The sequence below is a fragment of the Melanotaenia boesemani genome, chromosome 21 (genome assembly GCF_017639745.1).
Source record: "Melanotaenia boesemani isolate fMelBoe1 chromosome 21, fMelBoe1.pri, whole genome shotgun sequence".
Classification (NCBI taxonomy): Eukaryota; Metazoa; Chordata; class Actinopteri; order Atheriniformes; family Melanotaeniidae; genus Melanotaenia; species Melanotaenia boesemani.
The window spans coordinates 13,619,458-13,633,934 of record NC_055702.1 but is presented as its reverse complement, the minus strand read 5'-3'; the positions used below and the strand labels follow the sequence as shown (position 1 = coordinate 13,633,934).

The 14,477-nt window shown below is 37.0% G+C and overlaps 2 protein-coding genes across 3 annotated transcripts; one reads left to right on the top strand and one right to left on the bottom strand.

Moving 5' to 3' along the window:
- Positions 1-36: 36 nt before the first annotated feature.
- LOC121632732 (pleckstrin homology domain-containing family S member 1-like) lies at positions 37-9,051 on the bottom strand. 2 transcript variants are annotated; one of them, XM_041974439.1, is made up of 18 exons: positions 8,972-9,051; positions 8,526-8,563; positions 8,077-8,171; positions 7,850-7,968; positions 7,612-7,752; positions 6,877-6,952; positions 6,717-6,746; positions 6,507-6,566; positions 6,061-6,120; positions 5,749-5,820; positions 5,577-5,654; positions 5,362-5,402; positions 5,195-5,227; positions 4,988-5,107; positions 3,372-3,461; positions 2,422-2,517; positions 1,585-1,720; positions 37-1,336 (listed from the first exon to the last, which is right to left on the bottom strand). In XM_041974439.1, the coding sequence occupies exons 2-18, from the start codon at positions 8,548-8,550 to the stop codon at positions 1,265-1,267; spliced, it is 1,344 nt and encodes a 447-aa protein (XP_041830373.1). In that variant the 5' UTR covers positions 8,551-8,563; positions 8,972-9,051; the 3' UTR covers positions 37-1,264. The 2 variants fall into 2 exon arrangements, with proteins under 2 accessions (XP_041830373.1, XP_041830374.1); XM_041974440.1 differs by having other exon boundaries at positions 6,507-6,563.
- A 1,333-nt stretch (positions 9,052-10,384) lies between these two features.
- si:ch211-28p3.4 (E3 ubiquitin-protein ligase TRIM21) lies at positions 10,385-13,432 on the top strand. Its single transcript, XM_041974681.1, is given in 5 exon segments — positions 10,385-10,479; positions 10,616-10,711; positions 11,609-11,836; positions 12,259-12,436; positions 12,569-13,432. Coding segments are annotated over 5 exon segments (1,116 nt in total). The 5' UTR covers positions 10,385-10,443; the 3' UTR covers positions 13,147-13,432.
- Positions 13,433-14,477: the final 1,045 nt, after the last annotated feature.

The window sequence follows — 14,477 nt, the reverse complement described above, 5'->3', positions numbered from 1 at the left end:
AATTACTTGTCCTTAATTTCTTTGTCAGGACTCGCGAATTTAATAACTTTGCATACAAAATTCACACAAGAAAACCCCGTCTGAATATTAATTTCAGAGAAATATTAGCAGTTACAAGTTAAACTTTAGGCATAAAATTAAGATTTCTAAAAATATATTGCACAACACATATTCCTTCATTACACTGGGACTGTAACTTATGCAGAGTTCCAGACTGAGTCATTCTGTTTCAGTTAAACTAGAAAAAGGAGCGACAATATCCTGTCTGCATTTTAACTCCCTGAGGGGTGTGTGAGACAAAAGACTTGTGTCTTCCTACGCAATTCATCTACCTTTGGTTGCTTTGCTGAAAGCAACAAAAGTAATCAAAGTTCAAATAAAAAAAAATTAAAGTACGACTGTTTCTTTTTGTAAGCAAATCCAGATTAACAGGTTTGGGTTGTTACACACTTGGCATAATAAAGATGTTTCACCACTATTTTACTGGCATCCATTCCAGTCAGACAACTTACCCAGCATCAAGCCACAGCTTTGATCTGCAGCTTTGATTATTGCCATTTCCTGCTATCTTTGAACTTATTACTCAGTAAAGAATTTATAAAGAAGTCAGAGGATTTGATGTTGGGAGAGAATCCAGCTCATGTCTTCAGCTACAAGACGTCTTTCCTTTATGGCATTTCCATTGGCTCTGCTAAGCTTTGTGTACATTTTAAGTATTAAAAAAAAAGATTAATGAACAAATACCTTCAAGATAAATACGCTAAAGGTAATTAAAACATCATCAATAGCAAGCATTTTCATGTTTACTTCTTAAAATTTCTTAAAAATTTCTTAAAAACATGGCTTTCACATTGTAAATCTTGTTTGATTGCATAGAAGCATGCGTCATGAACCCGAAGTTACATAAAGCATCAAACAGTCGGTATGAGGAAATATCTCAGTAAAGCATTGCCTTCGTAATTTTCCACTCAACTCTGTAGAATTAACATCTTATCTACAATTTGCACAACACACACTGCACAGACTAAATCACACACCAAGCACTAATAAGAAATATTTGATCTGTTTACGTATAATGCAAAAACTCTTATTTTAACCCTTTTAGGACTCCCAATGGGAGTAAGCTGACTGAGTGGCAGACCAATAAAGTGGCCAGAGACTTGGGAAAATACTGCTATAGCTGTTTAAAGTGGTCAGTACATAGTAAAAACCCATCATAGAGTCAAAGAAACACCTACAGACACATAGTGAAGAAGTAAACATCTCAATCGCTGCAGTGGCAGTTTGGCAAATGAAGCGGTTGGCATCCAGGTAGACGCAGGATGGTCAGTTTCACCTAAAATCAGATCAGTATTACAGATGGAGTGCATGAATGCAGACAAATAGCAATGTCAAAGATGTGTGCAAAACTCAATAACTACTGAAAAACAACCCTAAATATCATTATAATGTGTAAATATTCTTTTGTATATGCACACTTTTTTATGAAACCTAGTTCTTCCTACATGTTTCTGCACAGTAAGTCACTGGCGTCGTTAACCTGCAAGTTGAACTTGAAGTTTTGTCTGCAAGTAATGAATCTACCTCATTCTTGAGTGACTTGCTGGTGAACATGTTGAATTCTTCCACGCTGCAGATATGCAAGTCATTAATTGCCAAGATCTGGTCTCCTTTGTGGAACAGGCACACAGACTGTGGCTGGCCCGTCCACCCAGACACACTGTAACACATACACAAACACACAATCTTGTAAAAAGTCCCTCAAGACAAAGCAGTCATTATGCTTGTAACTTTGGACTCTGATGTGGTTTGTTATTATATATATAATATATGTTATTCTTGCAATAAACAACAGAGAGCATAAATATAATTTTAAATAAAAATGTTAGAGGTGTAACATTTTAATTTTACTACACATGCAGTAGGAAAACTCCACCAACACAATAATAAAGAAGCCTAATTTCCTTTTAGAAATAGTGTGAAATTTGTAGGCTGCTTATTTTTTCTACATCAAACCGGGATTAGCATGTTATATTTGTTCATATTAACTAACGTATCCCTGGTGCAGTTACTTAATCCACCTTATGATGGTTTCTGTACCACAGCATTAATCCTAAATAAGCAGCAGGACTTTTTCTGCTGCAAAAAAAGAAAAAAATGAGGACATGCAGCATGCTGGCTAGCTGTGCTTGAAGTGAACTTTGTTTTAAATAATGTAAATCTGTGTTTTATTGGCTGAAACGAAACATTTAATGTTCTTATGAAGGATTAATTCAGAAGCATTTTCATTGCATTTGTCACCATATTTCCCTCTAGGTAAGCCTTTTTTTTAGAAATCCAGAAGAAAGTGGTGCAACAAATGTGACTCTTCAGACAGTAATTCTGTATGATTGTACAGTCCTGCTTCTATGGTAGACATACCTTGGCCTTCCTTCCACTTCTGTTAGTTGCAGGTGTTTTTTCAAATCTGATGGTGTCACCTCAAATTCTCTTTCTTGTGCAGTGAAGCGGTCATAGCTTGAGAGGAGAACAGGAAACATCAAAAGCTTTGTTTTGTGCTATTATATATTGATTTCTAAGACAGGAAAGTATAAACTCTGCCTTTCAGAACATTTTGTTTTGTACATTAGAATAACTTTTTTGTATTGCAGATACAATTAAAAAATTTCCCAAAATTCACAATAGAAATATATTGTTTCTGTCATAAAAGCTGGTGGTAAGACCAGCTAAATGGTTATGCTTCTTTTTTTTCTCAGCATGTGGTTAATAGGCACTAAAGTAGCACATAAGAACAGATTTATATCACCCATAGCTGTGCCATGTATGTCCATATAGATAAGGACTTCTAACTCATTTAAAGTTTGGTATCAAAGCTGTCTGGGCTCTTTATGTTTGATGTTGGAGTTTTAGCTATGTTTAGTTAGCTATAATGGTCACACTGTTTACAAGCAGGAACCTCTAGAAACTACTCTAACCAGTCCAGCAACGTCTTAGTGTGGGTCCCAGCATTCCTTTCTAGAGACGTTGTCATGCTGAGTCACTGTATAAATGTGATGAATCATGTTAAGCATGATGATGTCTTTTGTTTTGCATCTTCTGTAACAATTATTAATCAGTTTGATTTAATCATTGTTAATAGCTCAAACAGTAATGCATTGAGGGTTTCAGATCTCTTCTGAATGAGGATACTCATGCTTCACTCTCTTTCTGCTTCAGCTTAGTCAAATTAAATACCCCACAAAATGTCCCAATTTCTGGTGCAATCAATTCATGCATTTTAAACAAGTGCGCAAAATAGTAAGTTGTTTTCTTTTCTTTTTTTCTTTTTTTTTTTTTTTTCTGATTTTAGAAGATTTTTTGGAGAATCTCACTTGGTGGATATTTTCCTTTCCAGGTTCTCTACAGGAGAAATGGCACCACTGGAGCTGCTGCTGAAATCTGAAGACTGACGTTTGTCTTCTCTGTAAAACCAAGAAATAACACAAGTATTGATAATAATGTCACTTTGTGCTACATGTAGTTAAAAGTCACTAGTGAACTCTTGGTCGATTTCTTATATAAGAGATAGACAGAAAGAAGAAACCAGAAAGATGCTGAAACATCATTGACGAAAAAAAAAGGCTATTTTCAGCCACAACTTGCCTATGCTGTTATTAAAGTAACTCACAAGTGAATATCATACTTGTTAAAACAGATTTTGCCATCCAATCAAAAGCCTTGACAGACAGAAGTTGGCATTTTTCCTTGTGGCAGAAATTATTGAAAACAAGGACAGAAGAAATGGTTGATAGATGAATCAAGAGCATTGCGCATGCCAAAACAAAAGTGCAGAGATAAAATCAGATGTCGGGAAATCTTTTTTTTTTAAGACTTCCTAAGAGCAGAAAGGAAGTGGAAAATAAAAAAACACTACCAAGAAATCTACCACTGTTAGATTTCTAATTAGGAGAGATGTTAAAGAGGAATCTATTGACCCATGTTCCAAACAGAACAGAAGAAATGCTCTAGAGTGGAAGAACAGTAGTTGGCTGGAAATCTGATATCAGAGTGATATTAATAATTAGAACACAGTTTGATGTCAAAGCAATGCCAGTGAAGCGAACAGCAGCAGGAAACAGTAGCTGATTCTTTGTGGTACAGTGATTAACACAGAGACATGATGGTCAGTGTTGGTCTAAAACCTGTCCTCCTTTGGAAACAGAACATCCGATAAAAAAAAAATCCTTATTTGAGGTTTAGAGCAGTAAAATATGTTGCTCGTTAAAGATTTGGATGTAAAACAAAAATTCAAGTCACAAAAAGGTCCTGCTTATAGACCTATTAAGAAAAAAAAGCTCACAAAAAACTGGGATCTTTGGAAAGATACAAAAAAATCTGCAGCATGTCAGATGCAACAGCCTCCATTAATCTCAAATTGAAGGTGTTTTGGAACCACCGACAGGCTGAAACTGTCAGTTTGCATTTACTTTGCATACAATGTGACTATGATACTGATAAACACATAAAAAACAACCTAAAGATGTTAATCAGTTGATCTGTTAGACTAAGTTTATGCAAGACATTACAAAACAAATCTGTAACACAGCACATGATGTTTTAACTGTATGTAATCAGTAAAGATGATCAATGCAGTGTAAAGATGATCAATGCAGTGTAAAGTGATATCTCTTTAAGTGATAAAGAGATAAAATGATGTCATGTAGGCTGCAAAACAAGTTCTGAGCCGATGCCTTTCTCAGATTCTTGACTAGAACTCCCATGTCGACAGACCTGAGCTGTCAAAAACAAGCCTGTGTTGTTTTTACTTCAGGTATGTTAGCCAAAGAGGTCGTGGTTACCTCTGAGGAGTGAGTCACAGTGTTCCAGTACGGCACTGACAAAACATGTCATGAAGAATTACACAAAGAGCAAAGTGCGCTGTCACCAAAGATAAAGTGAAATGTCAAAAATAGACTCAAAAGGAAAAAAAGGTTCATCTCAGATGCACCTGTCTTCAGCAGCTGTCTCATCTGCAGATGTAGGAGAAACCTGTGTCTTCATTTGGTCAAAGACCTGAGTGACAGACCTCAACAGGCTGCCAGAGTTAACCTCTGCAACTTCACGGTCACTAGAAAGATTATCAGCAACAATCACGCTTACTTACTGCTGGTCAAAAAAGAATTTTTTCTGCATCAATCATAAATCTAAAACTTACTCGTCTTGAATAATAATTTTCATCGTTTCATATCTGAAAGACACAGAAATAATCAAATATTGTTATTGCCATTTAACTCCCCAGCAGTCATATAGCCATATTAAACTATGAAACATGCTAATTTACAGCAGTATCATTCTTGTCTTGCAAAATGAAACAACACTCACACTGACTCCGTGCTGACGACACTTTCTGCTTCACATACACCCTATTCCATTTGAAGAAAATATATAGAAAACAAGATTAAAAACAATTTGGGATTCAAACTTGAAACCTGACTGTATCACATCTAAACACTGTTATCTCTTGATATTTTATAGAGAATACAGATGATGTCAGGTAACCTAAACCAATTCTATAGGAAGACAAATGAATAACTTACATTCAGCCTTTTGTTAGATCTGGGAATGTCATACTTTGGAGGCACGGGCTCAGAACATCTTCTCGAATAATTTCCATCCTTTTGTCCAATCAAAACACAGGACAACATGCTGTTAAAAAGAATCTAAAACAACCTGACACTGATTTTAATAAAAATGGTAGAGACATAGCACCTTTGGTATTTCAGTGTCATTATCCAAAGCATCTGAGGATGGATCAGACTTGGACCTGGGCTTCGGTAAAGGCTGAAACACACATGCATGTGCATCAGAACATTTACATGTAACATTTGCATTTGACTGTTATAAACTTTTTTTTTAATAGGAATCATACAGTCCCTTTTAAATGTGTGTTTTCAAACCACTCATATCAGTGTTCCTGGTGCTATACTTTTAGTCATATCAGAAAAAGTGATCATGTAAAAAACATGAAAGATTCTATGATCTTTAAGTCTGGAAAATAAGGAAAAGTGGGGATATACACACAGGTGGCAAAGAGGCTCTTCTGGGCTGGTTTGGGCCTGTTCCTCCTGTAGGTGAGGGTACCTGCAAAATTATAACATCTCTGTCATAATAGAACAATGTAATCCAGGAATACAATACATGGCTTGGTGAGTATGAAAACTATACTCCCAGATCACCCAACAGAACACCTGAAAGAACGTTTGGACCTTTGAGTTAGTGCTCCCTGCTACCAACACCAATGAATCAATGCTGATTCACACTGAAGCTGTTCTGCCAGCATGCGGTGGCCCAGCTCCTAATTAAAACAATTTGTCTAAATTTGTGACCATCTGTTGTTTTATGTATGGAGAAAGGAATCTACTTCATGCAAAGGAACAACATGATTAATGCAGTCCTGGTTTTATAGTATCAGGCTAAAAGGATGCATGCATTTAGGACAGAGCAGCTAATTTCTTTAGTTGACTAACCTTTTCAAACTCAGCAGCACAATCATTTTTCTGCATAGAAGGGGCTGAAATACAAATCTGCTTTAAAAAACAGAAACAATTTAAGATCAGGAAATGAGTCATCAATAAAACTGTGCAGAACTTTTCATGTTGAGAAGTTTCCAAGGGAATTTTGACTGAGCCATAATAAAAGACGAAGAAAGTCTGCTGGAATAGACTTCACATATTTACCTCAACTGCTGCCTGCCCATTGGGTATTTCCTTTAAAAGTAGGACAGTCAAATAGATATTTTTCATGGCAATGATACGATCAATAATCAGACATGACAAATACATAAGAACATGCTTTTTCTCTGCAAAATGATGATAAAGAATTAAAATCTTAATGTACCTCTGTATTGAGAAATTTATATGGCCGGTTTTTCAGAGCGTCAAACAAGTCACTAAACCAGCCGTCCACCTCCTCACTAGAAAAGAAAAGGGTACTTAAAAAGGTCATTTTGAGATGCCACTAATTACACCTTCTGCATTTAATTTAAAATTCAATACCAAAATCAAATATAAAGAGGAAATAGTAACTTTTAGCTACAATTTACTGTGAGCAAAGCCATTATCAGAAGATAGATTGCACCTGAAGGGGAAAGCACCACCATAATTTCTGTTTGATTGTTCAAACTCCCAAAATAGTAAATGGTGAGAGGGGTAGGGGGAAGTGTTTTATGAGGTGCTGTGAAAATGTCAGTGAGGGCCTTCAGAGGAAGAATTGTCCACCTAACTGGGGCCTCAGTCTTGGCTGGACTATTACTGACTTTAAAATTAGGGTAATTTATGTAATGAGACAGTTTTCTGACCAATGCAGGAAAAACACAGACCAATTTGTGTTTGAAAAAAAAATCAATTTGCTGCATTTATGTACAGTCATTGAATCAAATACGGTTATTATAAAACATTAAATGATTAGGTTTTGTTTAACAAACACTTCAACCATATAATTTTAGTGAATTAAGAGGCTTTAATTAAAATGTTGTACAACTATCAAGGCTTCGGTTTAAAATACAAGTAAAAAGTATGTTGTGTTTTTACAATATGATCTTAAAATTAAGGAAAACTGTAAAAACTGTTTCACCTGGACTGCCCAACGAGGAAGTAGTCCCTTTCCTTTTCTGCAGACCTGATGTAGAGCACGCAGGATGGGGAGCCTCTGAAGCTCTTCGGGACTGATCCCCATTTTTGGTGATGTTCAGGGTTCCCATATAAAAGTGAGATTCTGATAGATGGATAAAAAGGACAGAAAAGAAAAGCTGTATTGTTGAAAGAGAAAAAGAGCAATTATTTTTCCTCATATGTACTGTGACAGAACATACCCTGACAACTCTATGCCTCCAACTGGTTCGTCAGTGTCCTCTGGATTCTTGAAGTACTTGAAGTAATATTCATTCTCACTGATTTTGTAGAGAACAAAATAACGTCTCTTCCAGGATTTCTGCAGAGGACACATGATTAAATAAATAAAGGATAGCAATAAAATAAATAATAATAATAATTAAAAAAACACATGGAAACAGCAAAAAGCTGCAGTAAAAAGTCTCACCTCCTTCTGCATATGTTTATGGGGAGGAGATTTTATTAAATATCCAGATCTAATCTTTGTAGCATCTGTAGGCGGCTTGTAGAACACCGTAGTTCCTGCAGGACAAAAGGAATGCTTATTGTTCAGCGATCGCTTGCTTAGTGTCCTTATTTTCCAAAACGTTTGTTTCCTAATGTTGTCACAAATGACCAAAAGCCTGACATGGTAAACTGAACTGAAGGCTATTTGGAAATAAAAACACAAAAACTTTGTTATAACAAAAGACTGATAAAACATTACCAATTATTGTGTCAACATGCAATTTACTAAACCGAATTAAATGAGTACTTTTGTCTCGTGAGATCGGCTGTAAAAGCAAGATCAATGTTAAGAAGCATCAACAGAACTGTAAATACTTGGTGCAACATAAATTAAATAAAAAAAAAAGATTTCCACATGTCATACAATACCTGAGTTTTTCTGGCTTTTATTCATTGTGACACCACACCTGAACAAAAATAACACAGGAGCTGATCACAGTCTGTCACTTCAAAACAGCATAAAAATAGTTCACCTTTAAACAGGACAATGCAACAAATATAAATAGCCTCCTTCAACTTAATTATCTGTGGTAACAAAGTATAAAGGAGAGCTCACAAACAAAAGCCACGTTGAGGTGCAAGTTTTCATTCATAAGAAAGTATTCTTGAACTGTGACAGGAAGATTTGGCTCATAGATATTAATGATCTAATAATACGCCCATAAATAAATAATTGCATAGTGAGTATAAACTCAAAATCAGCATTAAAATGGAGCCATTACCACTGGTCGTTTTCCATTCTCTGTCACATCATAGATCAAACATTCAGAAAAAATAACCTCCTGTATAAAACACGACTTATTGTACATTATTACCTGTGCAGCAGATTTCAGAGATCCTTCTCACTTCGCCGTCTTTGACAAAAGAGTGGCTGCAAGAGGAAGCTCGATGCTTTTCTGTTCTTGGTAAACAATGACTAGATGACAAAACTGGAGTTTCTGGTTACATTATTCAGGTCTTTTTTTTTTTTTAGGTCTACATGCTTTGTTGTTAAACTGCAGAATGCCAGTAAGAGTAACTTAAGATCTATGTTATGGGAAATGCTAGGTTTTGGACTTTTTAACAGGGAAAATGGATGACTGTAAATCCACATGTATGTAAGGTGCACCTTTCTTGGTTTCCCAAAGCATCTTAAAAAACAAAGAAGCATCCATGACACCTGCAGTATGTGACAATATGTTATCTTAAATTTAACATTCAAAAGATTTTGGAGAATAAAAAGAAGGATGTTATTAACTTTTTAACACTGGTGAATTTACATGTTGATATGTTTATGATTATTGATTATGATTATTATGATTATGATTATATGATTATTATGAACTGTTTTCAGAGTTAAATTTGATAGTAAGACTCTGGAAAAGTTAAAACCAACTGATATAGACTGAGTAAAATGAAATTGTTAATTTCTCCACAGCATCTGTTTGGGCCTTCTTTGATTAATAAATTACCTTTGTAAAATGACCTGTCAGTCACTGTAATTAAAGCCAGTGAGAGACTCAGATGGAGCTATGGGACCCTGCTGTGCTGTCCCATTGCTTCCATGCCCTCTGATTACAAATATGCAATATGCCAGGAGAAGATGGATCAGTCAGACTCTGAACTGCCAGATTTGATGAGTATTCTGTGTATGTGCCATGACGTTAGTATGACGGAAATCTGACATCATTAAGGGAGTCCACTGCTTTCAGTGCATCTGATGTCTCTGTATGTGCATGGGCTACTTGCGTAGGTAAAACATTGCGGGTCATGGCAAGTATTTTTATAAAGGAATCCTCAGGACTGATTTATTTCTCAGAGGGTGAGGATACTCACATGCACACTTGATGTAGATATGAAAAAAACCCCAAGATTTTAGATTGCAAATGACCCACAAAGCACCATCTGTGTCTCAAAAACGTCCAATGCTCCTTCACGTGTGCATGTAGGTCACATACATCGAGTTCAGTGTCATGCTAATATTAATAGAGCTCTTATGGGCTTGGTGTTTAGTAGGACATGGAGTCATTTTTCTGCAAGTCTGACAATTTCCCCCATCTGTTTGTCCTTGTCCGTCTGCAGTATTGCTTACTCCCTCTTGTCTTCAAAGTTTAGATTCATGGTCTCCACAATAAACTCAGACACATGCTGGCAGCAGCACCAGGAGAGTGCATGGCAGATATTTCCCCTCTTCTCCCCCACCCCCTTCCTGACAACCAAACCTTCACTTCAGTGGCAGGCTTATAAAAGCTCTTGTGGCTGTACAGTCAATTGCGAGAGGAGTTTTATCTGCACTTCTGGAAAGAAAATGTATAGTGAGGTCGGTGGAAAGGCCACAAAAGGCGTAAGCATTTCCAGTGTGTTTACTCTTGAACAAGGGGCTTCAATGAAAATGTTCACTCTTAGTTTTCTATTTGCCTGCACGTCTTGAGCTCTTTCTTATATTTTCTTCATGTTTGTCTGTTTGTGGGTGTTAAAAGGAAATGCTACTCAAATATCAGCAGCACCTGCAGAGACAAAGAGATGCCATCACGTACAGAATGAAGAAATTGGCAGCTAAACAAGTGGAGTTAACAGTAAGTCTAAAGTACAGTTTGATGTAAATCACAGTGTCGAACAATTAAAAAAATCTATATCTCTTTTTTCATTCATCTCATTGTTTGCCTGCAACATAAGAATAAACTCTTAGAAAATTATAAATGCTGTGGGTGCATGCAAACTTTGACTGTAAGTGAAGTGAAAAGAGTTATAGTTTTGTATGGTAGATCAAGAAATATCAGCGTTTGTCTGTGTACACTAGAATCTAAAACAAGTCTAAAGTCTGCTGTCATATTCCAAAATCACAAAGCCTAACCTGATGATAGTTGCTTAATCGTTTTATTTTCTTACTTTACTTCAGCTCTTCTTATTGCCTTTATCTTTAAAGTGGAGCATGTGTCCTTGTGTTGTGGCACAATCAATTGAAGGTTAAATAAGTTATGTATTCTGATTTTTTCTTTGCCTTTGTAGTCATCCTAGCTCGCCATCTGTAATGCACTTTCATAAGCAAAGTGAACGAAAAGAGCTTGTTTTAGTTTATTTCATTGTGTGCTGCTCCATAGATAAATCTTGTTGCTCATGGGCCAGTCTGACAAGGTATGCTAGAGATGAAACAATTGGTAAATTTATTGCATGGTCTTGCAGAAGACAAATTAATCTGCGTTGCTATTAATCTTAATTTATAAAGCACATCCCAGCTTTTCAGGTGTAAATATTTGCTGATTTTTATTCATCCTTTTCTTGTTTGTTTGTTTTCTGCAATAAAATTGTATTATTTTGCATTATTGTACTTTTCAGTGGAGGAAACAAGACCTCCTTTTGCCAAACAACATTCAGAGACACAGATATAGCAACACATTTTTATGTTCCCCAGCTATTAATCAGTCTAAAAGTTACAACTCACATTCTCACCTGTCGTGCTACTTAAAAATCAGAAAAAGACGGACACGATGAAAGAGAAGATCAGGAAGAAGTATGAGGACATGAAGCGAGTGTTAGACGAGGACCTTCGGATCACACTGACCCAACTGGACACGGAGCACGAGGCAGCAGAGAAGCTGGTGGAGGAGAAGATAGAAGACTGCTACCACCTCACTCAGGAACTGGATCAGAAACTGGCAACCATCAGTGCTGAGGTGAAAACACAGGAAGCTGACATTCAGGTAAACACAAAGGTTAGGCTTTGAATTGTAATTGTCTCTATGGTGTAACAGTCTCTAACACTGTATGCCATTTTGCTATTTGTTTCTTTTAGCAGAGTTCAGAAAGAGACAAAAGGTAAGATTCTTAAAAAAACGGCTCATTGCAAAAGCAATTTTTGTTTTTCTTTTTTAAAGTATCCCTTTGATGGGTTGGAAATACCTGTAGCATTTATAATTTACAGGTAGCAGTCTGTTTTCACTTACCGAAAATGGATGCAATACTTCCTTATCTATCAAAACAATCCATTCCTCAACGTCATGACCCAGATTCTTGATACAACCTGGAAGTCTATAGGAAATCATTTTGTTTTTTTTCCCAGCATTCTCATAAAATGTTCTCACACGTGAAACAGCTTAAAATCAGACTGTTTCATTATTCAAAGTCTAACTAAACTGAATTTCTAACTGTCTAAATCAGGATCTCTGAGACACTTAAACTGACTGACCCTGACCTGATTCAGGTGGATGATTTCAAGAATGACCAGCTGCTGTGTCTTACCATCAATCTGCTGCTGTTCATCAGATCCCAAGTCCCTGTCACCAAGAAGCTGTTTCAGAGCTGTGAGTTCCCCCAGACAGGCAGGTAGATTCTGTGAATGAGCTCAGGACACAGGAGGAAAAGTGTCATGAGCGTGAACATGTGTGGACAATGTCAAATATTATCTGTGCTGCCATTTGTTTGCTTTCCCACAGATGCTTCAGATGTTGTTCTTGATGCAGACACTGCACACCCCAAGCTGATCATCTCACCCCAGGGTGACTCAGCCACATACACAGACACATGGCAGGAGGTCCCAGAGAATGCCTCCCGCTTTGACAACACCTTAAATGTTATCAGTCAGGAGGGCTTCAGTGAGGGCCGCCACTACTGGGAGGTGGAGGTGAGTGGAAAGACCTACTGGGAGCTGGGGCTTACCTACCCGAGCATCCCGCGCCAGGGCCGCGAAGAGGACTGCTGGCTGGGCCGAGGCAAAGAGTCATGGTGTGTGGAATACTTTAATGGAGATTACACAGCGTGGCATGGTGGTGTTCAGCATGAGTTGCCTGAGCTGGCAGGAAGACAGTTCACTCGAATCGGGATTTTCTGCAGCTTCCCAGGGGGTCTGGTGAGCTTTGTAGGAGCTGACACAATGACGCCCCTCCACTGTTTCTGTGCTGGGACCTTTACTGACACCCTACATCAGGCATTGTGTCCTGGTCATGACAATGAAGGCACAAACTGGAATTCCCTTAAAATTTGTGACGCCAGCCGATCAGCTCCTGTTCTGTGAGGAGGAGGAGGTGGTTAAGAATGTTTTGTGCCAGGGGCATGCGCATCAGCTGCTTGATCTAACATTTTTAACCTGTGACACAGCCTGAGCTCAGAATACTGTGCATGTCAGGCTGGTCTAAATTTGTTTAAAGGAATTTTTACGGCATATCTATTTTAGATCTACACATCATGTAGTTTATTTCAAGTCATTGAGGCTTTCTATACATTGAACACACCAGACTTAAGTGGTTGTTTTTATTTTGTCAAAGTTGAGCCTGTTTTTACTAATGAGTAAAGCAGAAAACGTAGAAAAATAATGGAAACTTGGCGTTGAAATGACAGGCATCAAGTCTAGTTTGAAAATAGCTAAAACTGGGCGGGTGGGGGCATTAACTTGCACACTGCAGGGCTCAACGTGTGACTGCTTTATTGCAGGAAGGTGACATCTGATAAGGAACGAGTTTGCTCAAAATGTCACCTTGATGGAAGCCAAGCCCTGCAATGTGTGATGGTTTCTGTTTTTTGTTTTCACATTTTATTCACACTTTTAATCCAACACCTGGTGCCTCATTTGACATAGGTGTGCTTTTATATTTACCATTATTAAAAAATAATTGTTTATACATCTTTTAAGGGAGACAAGCTTTAGTCTTTATAGGTTAAAGAGCACATTTGGCACATTCACAGGTCCATAATTCCATCAAACAGGTGCAAGTACTTTTTTTTATTTATTTTTTTTTACAATGCCCATTGCTGATGACTAACTTGTCACCTTCTGGCTGCTGTTTCTTCATGGACCCACTGTAAAAAAGTGGACCGATCAGCTAATTGATTCAAAACGATGAAATGCAAAGCAATTGCTATTTTACTGAGCTGTGTCCATATAAAAACATATTCTTTTGGTTATGTCATCAAGAAGGAAAAGTTATGCTACAAACAAAATGCTTTAGGCAAGTCAGGAAATGGTTTTATTGGGTGTAATGATTTTTTTAAAACATCAGGAAGAAAATAACTTCCTTTAGTATTACTTTTGTAAATGCAGAATGCTCTATGTCAAATTGAATTAAAAAGATAAAGTCAAAATTAATAATAAAGTCTGAAGAGTTAAATCAGTTTATCTACTATAGTGATATACAGCCATACTACATTTTCATGAAACAGCTACAGATTTTAGTTTTTACTTAGTTTTAGTCAAACCTAGGTAAACAGTATATGTTGGCATCTATCAACTGTGTATTGCTGCACTACTGGTGCATTATTAATGCATTTTTATGTGAGATACTTTAATAAAGGTACACATTATCCAGTGCAGCTGGAATAGAAACAGATATTTGCTAACAGAAATTAAAC

What these genes read in the sequence shown, in the direction of transcription:
- LOC121632732 (XM_041974439.1), bottom strand. Translation starts at nt 8,550, where the DNA reads ATGAATAAAAGCCAGAAAAACTCAG. An exon ending in ATAAACATATGCAGAAGGAG is followed by an intron (nt 7,969 to 8,076) that starts GTGAGACTTTTT and finishes TGTCCTCTGCAG; the next exon opens with AAATCCTGGAAGAGACGTTA. An exon ending in GAGACAGCTGCTGAAGACAG is followed by an intron (nt 3,462 to 4,987) that starts GTGCATCTGAGA and finishes TTGGTTTTACAG; the next exon opens with AGAAGACAAACGTCAGTCTT.